We start from the raw sequence: 20,271 nt of genomic DNA on the forward strand, positions 1-20,271 counted from the left end.
GATGAGTGCTTCATGGTTTTGAATGCCTATTCTGCCTCTGGAACCTCCATGGACCTCCTTTGGAAATTTCTACACCTCTCCTATATTATTAGTAGGTCCAATTTCACAATGTATGAACATTTTCATCCTCTACCTACTGTATAGTAAATGCTGGTACATCCTTTAAGGAGACTGGAAGCAATAAAGTATGAGCATCTGACTTTTACTTAATTCTCACCTCCCCATACATTGGCTGCCACTGTGTCTCTTACAGACAGAGGCTGACAGTAAACATTCTGTAACCAGCATTGGATGGGTAATCATAAATGAATTTCTGGGCTGGCCCCCATGTCTCTTATAGACTGAGGCCTGAAGAAAACATTTCCTAACTAACATACCCTGCAACACATACACACATAAATTTTTACAACCTCCTCCTAACAAACATGCATACCCAGTTAAGATGCACCTATTACCGGGGGATACAATTTGGTTGGGTTGTTTGGTTAGGCTTATAAAGGTCCTGGTGGTCCTTAGCCTGTTATATGCCTATGAACCTAAGAACCTGATACAAAGATGCTACATAGTCCTTGGTGTAATCCTGACTTTTAACATTGGTATTCAGCAAATGTCCAATTACATTAACTTTGTATTAGCTGATATAAGGTATCACAGCTGGTTTCCATATGTGTTGGAAAAGATTTTTTTTTATTACATGATAGTTACTGGATCAGGAATAGAAATAGAGTTAGTGACTAAGCAGGAAGTAAAGCATTTTCCGGATGTAGATCCTCTCAGCTTCATATGCTTCTTAAATTATGAGACTTTCTTAACATCTGTCAGAAAAGAGGTCTTGGGTTGTACAAAAGAGGTAAAAACAGTTTCTAAAGGGATTAGCTTGAAAGAGGTGCTGAATTTCTGTTGAAAAAGAACCATTGCTTGTTACTAAAAGCTCTATACAAAAATATTTTGATCCCTTTCAAAAGTTCTTAAACTGTAGAAGCTATAACAAATTTCATAAAAAATCCCCTTTAGTCAGTTTTCTTCAAAGAACGTTTTTTTTTTTTTTTTTCCAGATTACTGTTTTCATCTTTTATACTGCATCAGATCCAAAAAGTTTATAAAAAAGTAAATTAAGGCTGGCATTTGTAAACAGGTTTTTATAAAGGAAGTGGGAGCAGCATTTGGTATAATCAGGTAGTTTCAAAATTATTTCTAGTTGATTACGTTTGGCATGTTCAGATTGGATGCAAGGGCACAGGAACCATAGGGGGAGGGGAGGGGCCCTCCCACGTTTAAGAGGCTTCAATGATAAATTAAAAAAAAATACCCTGTGGTGGTGGCGTCTTCTGCTTTAAGAAGGACCATGCGTGCTTTACACACATGTAGTCCAATGTGGACGTAAACTCAGTCCGCACGTACCCGTGGAATTTAAATTATCTGTTCTGTGGTAAGTGTGAGTGAGTATATGAGTGTACGAGTATATGTATTAGTTAAACTGGAAGCTTATGTGTATGAGAGAGAAAGTGTGTGTGTGTGTATGTAATTTAAACTAGCCATTCACATGAGAGATAAAGTGTGTGCTACTGTGTGAAAAAGTAGATGTGTGTATGAGTGTGTGGGTGTGTGAGAGCAGAGAAAAGGTAAGAGTGTGTGTGTGTGTGTGTGTATGTTTGTATGTAATTTAAATTAGCCATTCTGTCCCTATGAGAGATAAAGTGTGTGTTATTGTATGAATGAGTAGGTGTGTGTATGGAATTTAAACTAGCCGTTTGTTGCTATATGGCAGAGAAGGGTGTGTGTGTGTGTGTGTGTGTGTGTGTGTGTGTGTGTGTGTGTGTGTGTGTGTGTGTGTGTGTGTGTGTGTGTGTGTGTATGTGAGAGAGAAAGCAGAGAGAAGGTGTGTGTGTGTGTGTGTGTGTGTGTGTGTGTGTGTGTGTGTGTGTGTGTGTGTGTGTGTGTGTGTGTCTCTGTGTGTATGTGTGTGAGCAGAGAGAAGGTGTGTGTTACTACATTACAAAATGCCTTACTCTAAATTGACTCCGCAGCTGAAACAGTTTGATAACATATCATGATCACAGAGGTCTTTGTTCTCCATGCAGCGAATGACAGATTATTAAGATAGCATGTTTTGAAAATAAGCAATTTGTAATGTCACTCAGAGGAATTTTGCAACAGATTGTTTATTATATGGTCCTCTTTAGATATGAATCTTTAGGTACTTTGGCCCAAGATAAAATTAAGAAAGAGCAGAGAGAAGGTGTGTGTGTGTGTGTGTGTGTGTGTGTGTGTGTGTGTGTGTGTGTGTGTGTGTGTGTGTGTGTGTGTGTGTGTGTGTGTGTGTGTGTGTGTGTGTGTGTGTGTGTGTGTGTGTGTGTGTGTGTGTGTGTGTGTGTGTGTGTGTGTGTGTGTGTGTATAAAACATATCTCTCAACTGTTCAGATTTAGCCTCATAGTTTTGGTCTGTTTCTTATAAAATTTGTGGTTTTCTTGCAAATCATGGAGGACTGAAGTCACTAAATGATGACATATATATATATATATATATATATATATATATATATATATATATATATATATATATATATATATGTATGTTTCAGACGTCATATCCTTCAGAAAATGCATGCTAACACAAATTCTGTTATTCTAGCAACTTCCTAATATAAAAAGAACAATATTTAAAATCTGTCCATATTTTGGACTATTGTATCCCCATTATTTAAGGCTTTGTCCAGATTTCTTGCACTAACTAAGAGGAATTGCATACCTCTCTACTGTCCAGATTTTTAAAGAATGTCCTTATTCTGCCTCATATTTTTGGCCTATTCCCTATTCCTCAAAATGTGTGGTTTTCTGGCAAATCACTGAGGACTGAAATAACTAAATAATGTTATACATTTAAGTTTCAGACTCCATTTCCTTCAGAAAATGCATATTAAGACAAATGTTATTCTGGCAACTTTCTAAGTCTATAAGAGCAATATTTAAAATCTGTCCTTATTTTTGTGCTAAGAGGTTGAGAGGTATGGTATGTAATACCCTAGTTGGGGGGCAGGTTAGTCAAGTAACTTAATCAGGCTTGACCCTGTAACTTGGTTACAGTAGACAAGAGCCTGAATCCTCTACACCAACTACCAGACTGCTGATGGAATTGTGAGTTTGAGTTTCAGTGCATTTTCAAGAGATTATGAGTTTCAGTTCATTTTCATGGGTGTATATTAAATTATCGAAAGCTCCCGTGAATGAAAGGCATTTCATCAAAAATGCCATTCATTGATTTCTGCTCTTGTGGGGGGGGGGCCACATCCCTCTAATTATATATGGCAACTCCGAGATCGCACTACATTCGCTGAAGTATTTTCTATAATTTAATAGGGACTCCATTTTCATGGAATTGTGAGTTTCAAGGGAAGATAAGTTTACTGTTGCTCAAGCTAAGTCTGTTTTCCAATGTGCAACTAACTGTTTTGTTTATCAAATTGTAGTACTTGTTTGTGCTGTAGAATTTGAAAGCTGTATTAGTAGCATAATTACCTTTAGTGCAGAAGGCTGTGGATTCTACTCCAACATCATGTGGATGGAGTGCTGATATTGCAATGCCCTTTCAATTGATGATTATTTGGTGAATTTTAAGGGGGGATAGGGGTTCTACACTCTTGAGTTCTTGCTAGTTTGCATGAGATGCCTAGTAACTATGAACCTGGTGTCAGTTTGTCAGTCATTCCCTAGTGTAATATTACCAGCTTACCATTTTTTTTAAATGTAACATAGGCAATTAATTCTACAAGGGCAGCAGGCATTGAATTTGTAAATGAAACATTGAAATGTAAAGTTGTTTGCCTATAGCAACCGCTCCATTAGTTACATAGCTCTTTAATATGGAATTATTCAGATGACTTTTACTTCTGCAGAGATTTTGCTTAGTTATATTGGTGGATTATAATGACAGAACTTTGAGTGTCCTTTTATGGTTGAAATTTTCTAAATGGGTAGTTTTGTTGCTATTAGTTCATACATTTTATTTCATTGCTTACTGGAAGAATGTTCAAAACTCAAAATGTAAAACATATTTTAACAAGTGGTGCTGTATTATACAAAGAATATAATTTTATGCAGTCAGGAAGGTGTATCAAAGAAAATATACATGTATGTATGCCCCCAAAAATGTGTGCAAGGAGCCTATAGTTTGAAAACAGCCCAAAGGTAAACTTAATTCTCCACTGGCCAGACGCCATTTAATTTGAATGTGGGTTTTCAAGCCATTGTCAAGGACAGAGAAGTTCATTGATCAAGCTAAGTCTGTTTTCATTGTGAGACTGTATTGTTTGTTTAGCAAATGGCTATCAGTGTCTGTTGTGCTATTTTATTTCAATATCTGTAATCATTGTAGAAGTAAATAAGAAAACAGTATGCACACTGACAGGTTTGAAGAGTGTTTATAGTAACTGGGGAGAAATAGCCAAGTAATAGAACACTGGAATGGCTGGTGAAGGGGTTGCTGCGAGGGGTATAGGGGGTTGCTGCAGGAGGGGCTGTTCTTGGATGGGGCCCAGATCTATTACATTGCCTAGGGCCCCAGTTTGACCATGATCCGGCTCTGGTATTTTGCATTGCTATTTGCTACATACTATCAGAAGTTGGAATGAAAAAACAAAGTGTCAGTTGTAAAAAAATAAGTGCTTGTGTTCTGTGTTTAGCAATAAAGAAACAAAAACACTTATTATTTTACAACTGACACTTCATTGTTTGCAATTTCCAATAGTTTATGGTTTTCACTGTTATTTATTGTTAATTAGTAACAGTCATATTGTTGAACATGCCAGTGCAGTTCTGTGGATTGTGGACCTTAATTGAAGTGGCAGCAGCCCACCCAGGTACAATCCGAGCAGTCATTTATGAAGTAAAAACAGTAGAAATAACAGTGATGATGGTTATGATAAAATAACACAATGCAGTCAAGAAACCTGAATAACTTTGACCCTGCTGTTACTGTGTTTTCAGAAGAGGTTAATACAGTTTCTTCCTTCCTTTTTTTTCATTATTGCAAGTTGGCCCTCATGTTGTTAGATTTTTAAAAGCATTTAAGAAACTTTAATTTATTTAAAATCACAATAAAACTACTGTGTGATTTTTATAATATGAAATGCAGCAGTTTGAGCTTGAAAGTGGTAAACAACTTTTGTCACAGTTCTTATTTATAAATCAAAATCTCATAGCTCAAGGGATAAAGCCAAAAATGAAATGTAATGGGCTGGGGAAAAGATAAAACGTCCAGAATCAGATACAGATTTTAAATATAATATTGTTCTTATACGCTTAGTTGCTAGAATAACAGGTTTTGCATTAGCATGCATTTTCCGAAGGATATGAAGTATAGAAGTCTGAAACTCAACTGGCCATCGTTATTTAAGTTTTGCAATCCTCACAAATTTGCCAGAAAACCACAAATCGTATGAGGAACAGACCAAAAATATGACACAAAATCAGGGGCACTCAAACTTATGCTCTGATCTCTTAACCTCTTAGTGCAAGAACCAGGGGAAAGAATATGAAAGGATTAAAATCATGGGCACATTTTAAGCTTTACTCTTGCCACCAAAGCAGTAGATGAAGGTAAAACAGTTCACACTACATTACCTTGACCTGGACAAGCCTTTTGACATGATCCCCTATTTAGGTGTAGTAGAAAAGCTGGACTGCCAAATGGCTTACAGGATGCAGAAGATCAAAATAGGAAAAGCTACTTCTAGAAAGAGACCAGTCACCAATGGAGTCCCCCAGGATTTGGTGCTGAGACCTTTCTTGTTTGGCATAAACTTCATGGAAGTAAAAGCAAATACCAAAGGGCTTTGGCTAATTAAGCCTAAGATGATTGTAAGCTAGGAGCAGTTATTGAATCCCCAAATGACTTAACCATCATGCAGGAGAGTTTGTCCCAAACTGTATCGTATATTATTGTGCTTTACTTGATTTCTCCTTCATATAGTCTTTATGTAGTCTTGTATGGTACCTTCTGGTTCAATTAATTGTTTTACTGTGGAGCTTTTCTCCCAGAACCTCTGCTGAAAAAGGACTTTGGCTCAGTCAGACTATCCTGGTTAACAAATGTCAAATAAATAAATAAAATAACTGATGCCAGAATCATGCATTGAAACTAAACTCAAAAAAATACATTATCATATCCTTTGGGAAGTCATCTACCCCAGGGGACTACCAAATTGACAATATCCCCCTAAGACTGGCCCAGTTGTTTGGCATTTGGGAACTTGTGTGGACAGTGACCTAAATTTTGACCAACATCTGCCCAATGTCATAAGAAAGTTGTTCTATATTGCACAGTTTATGAACAAATTTATTGTGACTAAATCTAGAAACGTAATTGTTCCCCTTTATGAAGCCCTCATTAGGTCAGTCACTTTGTATAATGCCCACTTTGGCATGTATCTGTTCAGACCCATGCAACAACTGGAATGCTCCAGAGAAACCTTACTAAAAGGATACAAGTCCTAAACAATAGGTCTTGCATGGACCACTTCAAAGCCTTATCACTATACTCTGTATCCTACAGAGTGCTAAGAGGTGACCTGTGCCTGCATACACAATGTCCAACAATCGAATACTGATGTATTTACTAAACATCAGCAAGTCAAATGGCATCAGATATACTCAGTACAGGTATCTAAACAGAATGGTGAACTTATGTTGAGGTAGTAAATAGTTAAAAAAGTTGCCCTTTTTAGATCACTAAGTGCCACTCTCACCCCCCCCCCCAGTCTTCTGGAGAGGAGACAATTTGTAATATACAGTATTATATAGGTTTATTGTAGACTCTTGTCAGTTGGTGTCCCTGTGACATATATTACACCTGTTCTATTAGAAAACAGTTGAGTGCTACATAGTTTTAACTGCTTAGTGGTTCTTGGTGAGGCATAGTTTATTTTTTTCTTTAAAGCACATCAGGTTTTTAACATACTCATTTCAAATGATGCAACAAATAAATAAAAATAACATATCAGTCTCATGGAGTACTGACTACTGTGAAGCTTGCATTTATGGGGCAGGTAAATATGAGTGGGATAAAATCTTTTGCATGTGACCTTGTTAGAATACAGTCCCTTCTCTTGGTCAGAGGATGGATAGAGCTTACTTTTATGAGACTTTAGGTGGTACCAGCTGTTGTATAAGTATAATTACTCATTTACTGGCATCAGAATATTTCACTACAAAGATTTTTGGGGGCCCACCTTTATGGGGCCTGACTGTGTGTATAGGTGTCAGATCTTTCTTTTTATATATTCCTAGAGATGGAAATGAACAAAAACTAATCAGAAATAAGCTTAACAATGTCCAGTCAAACCACATGCTCCTTCCCTTCCCTTTATAGAAACCTATGCATACAAGCAAGCCTTAACTACATTTTAATACACTTTGTGGATCTGAATAAGTCTGGGAGACAAAAGCCCTAATCTGAATAAACTTTCTTTGAAGAATATTGGGTAAAGGCAAATTTTTTCTGAAACTGCTTTTATAATGGAAAGACCCTTCTCACCAAGTTCAAAGCCAGTTAGGGCTATGGCTATTTCTAGAACCTTATGGAAATGGATGAACTGTAGAAGTATTCTAGAGGTAGCAATTATGTCGTCTGTACATGCATTCACTAAGCATTATAAAACTATCTTCTCTAGATCAAGAGCAAGTTTTGCTAGGACTATGTTAAGCTACTGCAGCATTGATCTAATTACAAACATAGTGCAGTTTTGAAGTAAATTTACCATAACACTAGAGGTTTAAATAGATCAATACTGCAGTAGTAGCACCCTCCAGCATACCCCCTTCTAGTCTTCTTGGTACATTTTCTTTTTCTTATTAAACTTTATTTTTCTACCTTGTATATCTGTTAGGGCAGAGTTCCCACTAATCCGTCTTTTCCCCTTTCTTCTAAGACATAACCTGGCATCTTGGGCTCTAGTCTCCCTTTTCCAAGTGGCAAGAAAGGTCTGAGTTTTCATATGTCTACTTTTATACCAGCATGCTGTCACGTTTCTTGATACATATGTGTGTATGGAAGGTGCCCTGAAGCTTTGGATGTTACCAGGATGTCCAGTCCTTGGCCAGATATGCCTGATATAGCTTAGGCTAGTGCAACAGTTACGCAGTCAGACATCTACCGATATGGCATGTTGACTTAGTCAACTCTACTTTCTTTACTTTCTGTGACTTAAGCCATACTTGACAGTTCTTTTCCAAATATCTCAGAAAATCATATTGAAAATTTTGTAACTTCAACCAAATAAAAATTGTACTACAAATACCTGAAAACATGCATTCTGGAGCAGATAATTAACTAAGAAAAGCATTAATTTTTTTCTTTACTGGTTCTAATGATGCACATTAACTTTATTGTGTACTTAGAATCTTCATTTATTCTCATAATTTAGAAGGAACCCCATATAATTAGAATAGTATCCCTGTAAAGACCTGACATTTAAAATAAGAATTAATTTTAGATACAAAGCAAACAATCTTTAACTTTGTTTTATTTAATGACATTTTATTATAATCTTGCAGCTATTTTTGTCTCTTTTACAGTTGGACAATACTTGCTCTGAATTCATCTCCAAGATTACAGGTTCTTCTGAACTCTTAGCCTTCTCCAAACTTCCTCCAAATTTGTTCATGGCTGGCATGGAGATAAGGACATCCTGGGGCAAAATTATACAGCGTATGAAGGAGTATTTTACCTGTTTTACACACCCCTGTGCATGCAGAGTTTGGGATATGCAATGGGAGTCAGCCTAGAACCACCTCTCACTTATGGAAGAGGCTGATGTCAGCAGGATACCACATCCACACCTTAGGCGGCAGTATGTGGTCATTTCCCCAGTGTAAGCCAAGAAACTGAACCATGAGAGGTTTCCCCCTGCAATATATTTCTCCATCCCCTAGGAAAGATGTGCCCATCCTCTTTGATTGCACCAGCAAGTACCTAAGACGCTTTGAACTCATGTCACCTGGGCCAAAGTCAGGGTTTTATCTCTGTATGCCACAGGTGCAGGCAGTTTACATGAGACACAGGCCTTTAAAACTGCACTGCACTGTATTGTACTAAACTATGTGTACTTTTCATTCAATTGATTTTAAAGCATTATTATAAGGGGCATGACAGTTTATCCCACCCCTTATCAGTTTGTTTCTCAATGAGCTAACACTACATAATTATGCTTTTTGCAGTGAACAAAGAACATACAGATTTTATTTAGTCATGTGTAAAATTTCTCCAAACAGTACACTCAGGCACATTCCATTCACAGCAGAATCCATGGGAAAGGAACCACCAGAACCAACATTACATCTGTAACACAAAGAGCACAGTTGTTGAAATGCAGAAAATGAATGCTGGTATATGACATAAAGGAAAGAAAAAAATATCTAAAAGGGGGAGTATGATGGTAATAGAAAAGAAAAAAATGATATCGAAAAGCATGTTTGTGGCTAGTCCATGATTTGCTTATGATGTTTACTGATGTGTGGCTAGTCCATAATTTTTTTATGATGTTTACTGATGTTGTTTATGTATCAGTAGTAGGGACATTTGTATTCTTTATGAAGAATGAATAACATGCCATAAGCTCCAAATTTAAAAACATGATGCTTCTGATGACTACTCTACAGCATTAGGACATAAACTGAGACGTAAAAGGAAGATAAATGAAGAATTGTTGGAAAATCATAGGGTCATAATGATAAATATGGAGGAGGAGCTGGAGATATGCTGTAGCCATTTAAATGTAGCTGTATGTGCTAGTACAATGGATATGAGGAAAGGTGAGGCAAAACTTGTGGAAGACAAGATTTGAGGAGCATGGGGTGGAGACAAGGTGATGGTGTATGATGGGGGTAAGAGTGGTAAGCCCTTCTGAATAATGAGGAAAGCAAGTAGTTTGGTGTAGAGACGCCAGAGATGGCAGGCACATTGTTTTAGTAATTTGAAGGAAAAAAGTTGTTGCTTGGAAGGTATGAGTTTCAGAAACAAAGAAGTGATCATCCATTGTTGCAGGAGCAGTTTATGTGTTTTAAATGATGTGATCACAACTGGTGATTTAAACTAGCTGAATAATGAACAGCTGCATATAGTGGTGAGCAAAGTTCCAAATAATTGTTGTACTGAAGTGATATATTTTACAAATGTAATGTGCATTTCTGAATTTCTTCCTTCCTTCACTCTAGTCGTCTCTGTAAGGATGGACTTTTTTTCTGGATTTCTTTTTTTAAGTCTGGATTACGTGTCAGTTTTTAATCTGTCAGTGCCATTTTATTGCATTTAATGAGATGCTGTGATGTGTGTATAATGGCAAACTGGTAGCTAGAGATATAGAAGCTTTATGGTAAAAAAGCAATGGTAAATGCATCGGTTGGAAGGAATTATGAAAAGGGTCACCCTAGCTGTAAGTGTAATAATTATATTACATTACTATTGTTAGCAGGGACTTGTTGCATGCATTTGTTGAGATGAAACTGTCTGAACTGTAAATGCAACTTACATAATGTGCAGCTGTAAAGAGATGAATGTGTGCACCACTGAATGAATGACACCGGAGGTTCATGGCAGAGCTAGGTCCAGTACTAGGCAACCTATTCAGGCATTAAAAGGTGGAAAAAAAAATTACAGTTCTTCTTTAAGGATGTTTCTTTTTCTTTAAGAACTTTGTTGACTTGTATACAAGCACCTGCTGTTGCTTGCTTCTTTTCCATGTCTGCAATTTATGGCTGCTACTATTTGGATGTGGATATTTTATGCCCGCCTGCTTCAGCAAACAAACCATCACTGTGTGTGAGCAATGCTGTAGTGAGGGATGACAAATTAGTTCATCTGCTCAGGCTCAAACCTTGTACCTTGGTTAGAGGTGACAAGAGCCTGAATTCTGTACACCAAATACCAGACTATGAGTTTCTGAGCATTTTTAAGGAATTGAGTTTCAGTGCATTTTCAAGGAATTGTGAGTTTCAAGGGAAGAAATGTTTATTGCTGCCCATGGGGACTGTTTTTAATGTACAACTGTTTTGCCTAGCAAACAGTCATCACTGTGCTATAGAATTTGAAAGCAGTGCTAGTAGCACAACAAGTAGCATATTTGATGCAAAAGGCTGTGTGTTCTACTCACATCCCTTATTGATGAATTGCTGATACTGTGTTGCACTTTAAGGGGGGAGGGAATGCATCAATCTTGAGTCTGTCCTTTGGATGAGATTCCTAGTAACAATGAGCCTGTTTTCAATTTGCCATCCATTCCCTATTGGAATATTACCAGCATGCCAGTTTTAATGTAACCAAAGTAATTTATTCTTCAAGGGCAGCAGGCACTGAATTTGTGGATGAAACACTGAAATATATATATTTTTTTTGCTAGCGGCAACCTCTTCATTAGCTACAGATCTCTTTAATGTGGAATTATTCAGATCAATTTTACTTCTGCAGAGACTGTGCATATTGACAGATATTGGCTTGCTTTTTTTGGTTGAAATGTTCTGAAGTGGGCATTTTTTTCATTATTGCTTCATACATTTTGTTTCATTGCTTACTGGAAAAATGTTCAAAACTATAATTTTAAAACATACTCTAACAAGTGTGCTGTATTATACAAGGAATATAATTTAATACAGTCAGGAAGGTGAATTAAAGAACACATGCATGCCTGCATGGTCCAAAAATGTGTGCAAGGGGCCTATGGTTTGAAAAAAGCCCAAAGGTAAACTTTATCTGCCACTGGCCAGATATTTTTTCTTTGGATATGGGTTTCAATGCCGTTTCAATGAATTTGAGTTTCAAGAGCAGCAAAGTTTACCGTTAATGCTAAGTCTGTTTTAATTGTGAGACTGTATTGTTTTGTTTAGCAAATGTCTATCAGTGTTTCTGCTATAACATTTGAAATAAAACTTTTAAATTAAATCCAAATATCTGTTATCATTGTAGAAGTAAAGAAGACATTATGCACACTGATAGGTTTGAACAGTGTTTATGGTAACTTTAGAGAAACAACCAAGTAATGGGACACTGGAATGGCTTGGGGGGGGGGGGTTGTGTGTGTAGTGACACCTCAATCCTTCACCCTGCCTAGCATCCCATTTGATCATGATCCAACTCTGGCTCAAGTCACTTCCATCAAAAACACTGCTTTTTTATTCAATGCTTCATCTCAAGCATGCTGTAGTCCATTAGCAGTGATGCAAACATGCTTTTATTCACTAACAGAGAAGGTAACATTATGAAAATCATTTCCTTACTATAGTAACATATGGCTTTCATTCACAGCCTATAAGTTCAGTAAAGATGTCAAACACACACTGGGATGGAAAAAAAAACGTTTCTAAAGATATTCTATTACAATTTTACTGCCATTTTTTAAACTATCACATTACACAAGCTAGTATGAAGATGGAGACAGCAATGCACCTAGCCAACAAATGAAATAGCAATCCAGTTTTAAAGAAGTTAATTGGTTATTCCCACTGTTGTCTATGAAAATGGTATGACATAGTGGGAGCAAAGATGTGTTAAATCTGTGCACCTAAGTAACCTCTTTGCTAGCATTGGATTTGCGCTCATGATTTCCGAGGTAGGATAAATACTGAGGGATTCAATCACCTTGAGCTTTGAGTTAAGATCTAATGGTCAGAATTTTGAATGCAGATAGGGCCACATTAGGGCTAACCACTTGGCTGTGTAAATGTTGGCTCTAGGTGATTTAGTCACATTGAATAATGTTGATATGAAATCCTGACCCCATGTAAAAATGGCAAGGGGGGTGATGATGAAGACTAGGCAAGTACTATGAAGAGGAATGTGTAGAATGTTGCTATGTCTAAATTACGTTTCCTGTACTACTGCGCACTCATCTTCCTTTAGCATGTTGATGGTCATAATCATATAGGGCTTGAAATGCAAAACATTAATTTAAGGATGTTAATACCATGTTTTGACATCTCATGCACCAGAAAAGTGTATCTACCTAGCAAAACAGATGTTTTTTTCAATATATATATATATATATATATATATATATATATATATATATATATATATATATCCCTATCAGAAGCTCACATTTTCACAAGCTTGAAATTGATATGGTCAAGAGCATATGATTGAGCTTCCCAAAACTCGAAGCCTTTGAAAGGAGATCATAGTAAAGTGATGATCAGGGAATTTACCCTTTCCCACTGTAGTGCAATCTCAGAGTTGACAAAAACATAGAAAAAAGGCAGTTTTTATTGTTTTCTGAAGCTTGCATTTTTTTGGAAACTGAATCATATCATCTTGACAATATGAATTTCGAATTTCCAAAATACATATATATACATACATATCTATATCTATATATATATATATATATATATATATATATATATATATATTACACACACACACACAGATATATATATATATATATATATATATATATATATATATATATATATATATATATCTGTGAGTTCCCCCCATAAACATATGCAAACTTATCATCCATCCTTGAAATTTCAAAAACGTAACCTGCTAAATGAAGCCAGGGTTATCTAGACCATAGACAGGGCTTTTCCCCTCTACACCACCAGTACATGCAGTAGCAGGAATATTTGATTCTTATATTGTCAATTTCACTTGAATAAAATACCCACATCATCCTGTACATATTTAATGAACACATTGTTGTTTTTTGCTTTTATTCTTTCTGTCTTGTATAGCAATGTCATCCTCAGTTAGACGTAAGGACTATTTCACTCTAACCTAGTGGAATTAAACATGCATATACAGAGTACTCAGTGTGACAAAGAAAACTGTGGTCCAGTTTAAAAGTTCAGTAAAAATACTTGAAGGTGTACTTCTGGCATTTCTGATGGATGTTAAGTGGATAAAGACAATCAGCCACTAGCCTTGCTTATTACTACACCCCTGACCTTACGTAGGATGTGTCTGCTGCATTCTACCTAATACCTTATTGCCTGAATAGTCATGCATCATGGCTGTCAATGTTCTTTGAACATACCCTCTCTGTTTCTTGTGACAGGTCAGTCGACAAGTAGACATCCAGATCATTCCCTGACTTGCAGATCCTTAACTTCTTAACGTCTTCTGAAAGGCATGGGTCTCAGTCCTGAATAAACTGAGGTTTGTACTGACATAAGCACAGGCACTTCCTTGTTTATTTTTCTCTTGATTATATGAACTTTTCAAAACCAAATGTTTTCAGACCAAACTTATGACACAAAACAATGATACAATAGTGTAAATATATGCAATGCTTAGAGTAATATCTAAGTGTGTCATCTCTTTAATATATGTATTTTTGAACCCAGCAAACTCAGACACTAATTGATTATTTATTTTATTTATTTATTTATTTCCAGTTTGATTACCGGGGAAGTCCACTGGGCCATAACATACCCATTTTCAGTGGAGGCCCGGGGAGAAAAGCTCCAAAAGCAAAGCAAATACAATCTAAGTTACATAGTGTAAAAGATAGTAATAAAATATATACATTTGGAATAACATTACATTGAATACAGTTAGTAAAAAAGCAAATACACGCAGTATACTTCAAAAAACATCATTCAGGAAGGTAGATACAATAGATTTAGTAGTTTCCTTCAAGTAGCAGGTTTGACTGTATGAAAAGAAGGTGTAAGGTTACATGCTATTTACAATATTTACATATGAGGAGTAGAGAGAGAGAAAGTACATAAACTGAGAGTAGAATATAGTTTGATCAAGCAGTGATAGAGAGAGAAAAAGAGAAGAAAAGAAGATAGTATTAGGGTAGAGTAAAGAGAAAGGATGTAGAGGGTTCAAGGGGAATTTATGTAGATTTATGTAGGATGTAAGCAGGTGCACTTATGTTTAGAGGATAAGTAAGAGAAAAGTTGGATTTTGAAGGCTTCAGTGTTAGATGTTGTTCTAAGAGAAGAAGGGAGAGAGTTCCATTTCCTGCCAAGAGAGTAGGAGAGAAGGAGCTGGCCAGCAGGGCGATTAGGTTTGTGGATGGTGATTACATTTTGGTGTTCAGATCTAAGAGATCTGTTTGGGGTGTATGGCGGAAGGATGTTTGCTAGGGCTGGGCATTTTTCAGGGTAGAATATTAATTTGTGAGCAGTGGTTAGTTGGAGGTAGTCTAGGTAGTTAGGGAGTTCTAGCCACTACAGAAAGTTGCCAAAGTAGACAGGATAAGCCAGTAGTTTTGTATGTTCTGTACAAAACACTCTGTAAGGTATCTGGTTGTGATCATTACTCTCATATTCCCAGTACAAGCCAGTTTATTATTCCATTGAGCCTATAAAGATTTACAGCTTTTGACAGTTCTGGCTTTTTCAAATTGTCCCGGATTTTTTCTGAAAATTTCTACCTTGCCCCTTATAAAATTTTTGATTTTCTGGTGGATTACTGAAAGCTTCCATTCAGTCAGTAACGACAGACATTAGAGTTTCATACTTCTTGTTCTTCAGAAAATGCATGCTGATGCTGAATCTTTTGTTCTATTAAATTTCAGTCTCCCACTCCCCCCATTATTTTTGGATTTGTCCATGATTCTTGAGCAAAGAAATTGAGAGGTATGCTCTATAGTGGATGCACCCAATCCTGTTATTTGGAGTTCCCATCAGAAGCAGTGTCTATGAAATGTATAGGGGGCAAGAATGGAATGTTTAACCTGTATTTTTGGAAGCTATCAGGCAGTACTGTTGAAGGAATGAAGTTAGATTTCGGACTATTCTATATGATTACACAAACCGCCTTAATATCCTTTGTCAGTCCTATCCATTTATTTCTTTTACAGTAGCTTTTATTATGCTAGTCATCAAGAAACATGGCAAGTGAATCCTATTAAATAAAGATAAAAAAATAAATAAATAATGACTGCTTTCACACACTCAGACCCTTAACTGCCTTCTTTTAAACTATTACCATACATTTCTAGCAAGCTTTTTACATTCTATGTGCTTAATAAATAAAACATCTACTACAGCAGTGAACCACAGGGGTTTAAACAATTGACTCTGACAGAATATTGTCAGAGGCAAATGGCAAGGACTTTCTCAACATTTACAAGAAAATCTAGATGTGCACTATTATGGTTTATAATTCAAAAGACAGCATGTGCATGACACATACCCTTGAACTGGCCAGGAAACTGCAGAATGTCCACATTTATTCTCATATTTTTAATCTGTTCCTAGTACAATTTGTGATTTCCTGGTAAATCAAGGTCTGTAGTACTAAATATGGACAAATATTACAATTTCAGAATTCATATCTTTCAGAAAATGCATGTTAATGTAAAATCTATTTTTTTCCAGCAACTTTCAAAATTTATAATAGAAATATTTAAAATATGTACCTAAGTTTTGTCCCTTTGACCATGACCCTCCCAGTTTTTGGCATTGCCTAAAAATCTTCAGCAAAGAATTTGATGGGATATTATGTGACAAGTAGAGTATCTTTCTGAAATACTTTACAATCTAACATGTACATATCTATTTCTAGTAAGATCCTTGAAAGTAGCTGAACAAAAATCACTATTTACATAAATCAACAGATATAGATAAATAAAACCTATGTGAGATGGTAAAGCAGATAGCAGGAAATATATATTTACAATTACCAGAATGGTTTGACTAGCAATCAGTGGAAATAGTCACACTGCAATAGCAATAGCTCTTATAGCGTGTACTTAAACAAATTAATTATGGATGTCTAGAACAGAGGTACTACTCCTTCATAAGGTACCATCAACCCTGACTCAGTGTGAGCACTGGTTACTATATGTCTGCCTGGAGCAGAGCTAGAATTGACCATCCTTGGAGATTTTCTTTCCAAAGAATTGTGAAGTATGGGGGGATCAGTCACTCTGGCAGTGTTCCGCAATGGAAACCGGGTGCAACAGAAGATACATCAAAGACAGAAGGCATAGTAGACATTATGGTGAGATTTGTTTGGAACTGAAACAGGACAGTCTGTGAGAAAATTATCTCATACACCCTAGGATCCATCTAGTAAATGTTCTTCCCATAAGGCTCTCATCTATTCATTTTATCACTGAACTATGGTCACAACAGTAGTGTTTCTCAGTTTTGACAATGACGGATGTGATCTTGAACACCTACTAGAAGGGCCATGCCACTGTGTGGGGATGATGCCCAAAGTGGGGGCCCATCATTGCAGACCACTGTGGCTATCACTGAGGAGTTGTTGTTGTTCCTGTCTGGGGAGACAGAATGGACATTCATAACTGTCAGAGGCTTAGAGGTTTGAGCTGAGCTGCATGCACCTCCTTGCATCTCTTTTAGTGATGTACCAGGTTGGTATTACCTTATATCAGTATCGTGGTTTAAGGACACAGTACCCCATGTTGCATTATAAGGACACAAAGTCACCATCTGTCCTTTACAGCACATCTGGGATACCGACTTGACAGCATACCACATTATGTGTGTGTGTTTACATTATTTGTATAACAGAAGTGCAGAGAACTAAAGCACTGAACTTTTTGTGAGCTTCTTCCTGTGCCCAGGGTACAGGGTTTGACAGTGAGGTTCTTTATGTATTCCTTGACATGATTGGGAGAAGTGACATAAAGTAATGCATTTCTTACAAGCACTCTGGAAATCTTTAGAGAAAATGATACATGCCAATTTCTAACAGTTAATTAGGTTACAATGCCTGCACAAGTTTTTTTTTTTGTTTTGCCTTTCGTAATTCCTGTGAAAAGATGCAATATAAGCTGTACTCTCAGGCTTTAAGGTATAATCTTTAAAAAGGACACACCTCCTGTATACTTAATTTTTTTTTAATAATTTTACTGTTAATCATTTTACAGATAAGGGATTACTGTACACTTCATTAAATAATATATGTGGTAAACATATAGTACTTTGATACTGTGATACATATTATTGTTTTTTCTTGTTTCTTTTTTTTTTCTTAAGCTAAAAAAAATTGTAACTTTGAGGATGGAAACATGTGTGGCTGGTTTAAGCCACTGTCAACATCGAGGACTGCCAAAAAATTCCAGTGGAGCACAGGGCAAGGCTCAACTATTAGTCCAGGAGAGGAAGGCCATCGACCTTCCAATGATCACACGATGTAAGTAGAATTTCAAAGGTGAGTTTTAGGTTGTGTGTATGTGTATGAGTCTATGTTGCATTGATATATAATATATAACATGTATCTATCTATCTATATATGAATTCCCTTCAGAATGCTGAAACCATATAATTGAAGTTTTAAAACTTCAAACCTCTGAACGGACATCTTCATACAGCACATAATGGGAGATTTCCCTTTTCCTCACTGTAGTGCGATCTTGGGGATGTTATATTTAAGTAGCGAGGGGTGTGGGATGCGCAGCCTCCCATGTGGGGGGTGCGGGGGGGCAACATTGGGGAACCTGGTTTTGTTTTTTTATTTATTTTAGAATATCGAAGTTATCATATGGTCTCGACCATATGAAATTCGAAGTTTTAAACATTCGATATTCTGAAGTAAATCCATATATATATATATATATATATATATATATATATATATATATATAAACATATCCAGACACACATGCACACACACATATATATGGATAGATAGATAAATATCACAGGTTAATAGGTTCATAGGTGTGTACTAGGCTAATTGCCCTGGAGCCTTTACAAGCCTAGCCCATAGGATAACCATGGCATCGTGCCACCCAACCTTAGTTCCCAGTGCCAAGTAGAGCCACTTGAGTGATCCCAGGGGTGAATTTTCTATTTCCCCTCCACTCATCAAGATTTCTCTTGAAGAGGGACAATGAGGTGCTCTGTTTGACATGTATGGGAAGTCTATTCCATAGCATGGACAGTCTCTAGATTATGAACCTGTCCCTCCAGCATGTTCTGTTGATTGTGGTAATGAGGTTAAGGTCTCTGGAGCGTGTGGTGTGGAGGGATTGGGATTTCTTTAGATGTAGCATTTCTAAAAGTGCTGGGTCAGACATGGCTTTGTATGTCAAGCAGAGATCACCTCTAAGTAGGCGATATGAGACAGGGAACAGCTAGAGTTTTTTGAGCCTGTCCATATAAGACAAGTGTTTAAGGCTTAGGATCCTCTTTGTGCAGTACTTTTGTGGCCTCTCCAGTTGTTGCAGGTGTCTAGTGAGGTACATGCCAAATGGGGCATTGTACTAAATGATTGGCCTAATGAGGGAAGAGTAGAGGGAGACAATGACCTCTTTATTCCTGGCTGCAAAACCCTTAGTAATGACATGTGCCACAATGAAGAACTTTCTGACCACAGTGGCAATGTAGTGGTCAAAAGAGAAGTTGCTGTCAACTTGTGTTCCCAGATCTCATATAATGCCTTCTGTATTCAGTGGACTACCATCGCTGTGGTAATTCATGGGAACTGTTTTTTTTTTTTCTCCAAAAGAGATGATGACAGTCATTGGTCTCAGTGAGTAGGATGTCAGCCTCACTTGGGAAGTTAATAATGGCTCCCAACTTGCAATAGTCTGCAAACTTTGTCAGCCAGAGTCCCTTCATGTTGACCTGGACTTCAGAGAAGTAGATACCAAACAGGAGAGGAACCAGTACCTATCCCTGTGGGACTCCACTCATGACTGTTTAGCAGTCTGACTTGGAGTCAGCTACTTTCCCACTGTGGGTTCTGTGAGCCAGTTTGCAATGCACCTAGTGATATAGGGTTTGATGCCTAGCTTAGTGAGTTTTTTTATGATTCCTGAGTGGGGAATGGTATCAAAGGCCTTGGTCAGATCAAGGCAGGCTGTGTGAACCACCTTGCCTTCATCCACAGCTCTGGTGACTGACTCAAAGAAGTCGACCAAGTTGAGCAGGCATGCTCTACCCTTCACAAGATCAGACTGTGTGGGATACAGAGTTTGGAAATTTCCTCTATCCATGTTTATTAGGTCCATGATGCATTCCATAGCTTTGCATATCAGACTTGTCAGTCTAATAGGGCGGTAGTTCCTTAGGTCTGTAGTCGCTCCTCCTTTGTGGAAAGGGATGACTGTAGCATTGTTTCATTTGGTAGGGACAAATCCTGAGGTGAGGCTGTGATTGAACAGGGCACACAGATGAGGTGCTATTTCACTCTGTAGTTCATGTAGAACACAGGCAGGGATATTGTCATGTCCCATAGAAGCTGTATTCTTGACCTTGGACAGTGCTGTTGTAACCTGTGCAGCAGTAATACTGGGTGCCTGGCAATCTACCGGTATTGTGCTTGGTCCTTTGGGGGGGGATGTGAGG

At 37.2% G+C, this 20,271-nt stretch overlaps 1 protein-coding gene across 1 annotated transcript in view; it reads left to right on the forward strand.

Annotated features, from left to right (window-relative positions):
• Positions 1 to 20,271, forward strand: part of MALRD1 (MAM and LDL receptor class A domain containing 1) — a 3,217,568-nt gene that overhangs the window by 696,914 nt on the left and 2,500,383 nt on the right. The window contains exon 9 of the mRNA XM_044065510.1: positions 17,956 to 18,112. Coding sequence (XP_043921445.1) covers positions 17,956 to 18,112 — 157 coding nt within the window. The remainder of the gene's footprint in view (positions 1 to 17,955; positions 18,113 to 20,271) is intronic.

This window comes from Protopterus annectens, chromosome 3.part0 (genome assembly GCF_019279795.1).
Source record: "Protopterus annectens isolate FY-2018-M chromosome 3.part0, PAN1.0, whole genome shotgun sequence".
NCBI lineage: Eukaryota > Metazoa > Chordata > Ceratodontiformes > Protopteridae > Protopterus > Protopterus annectens.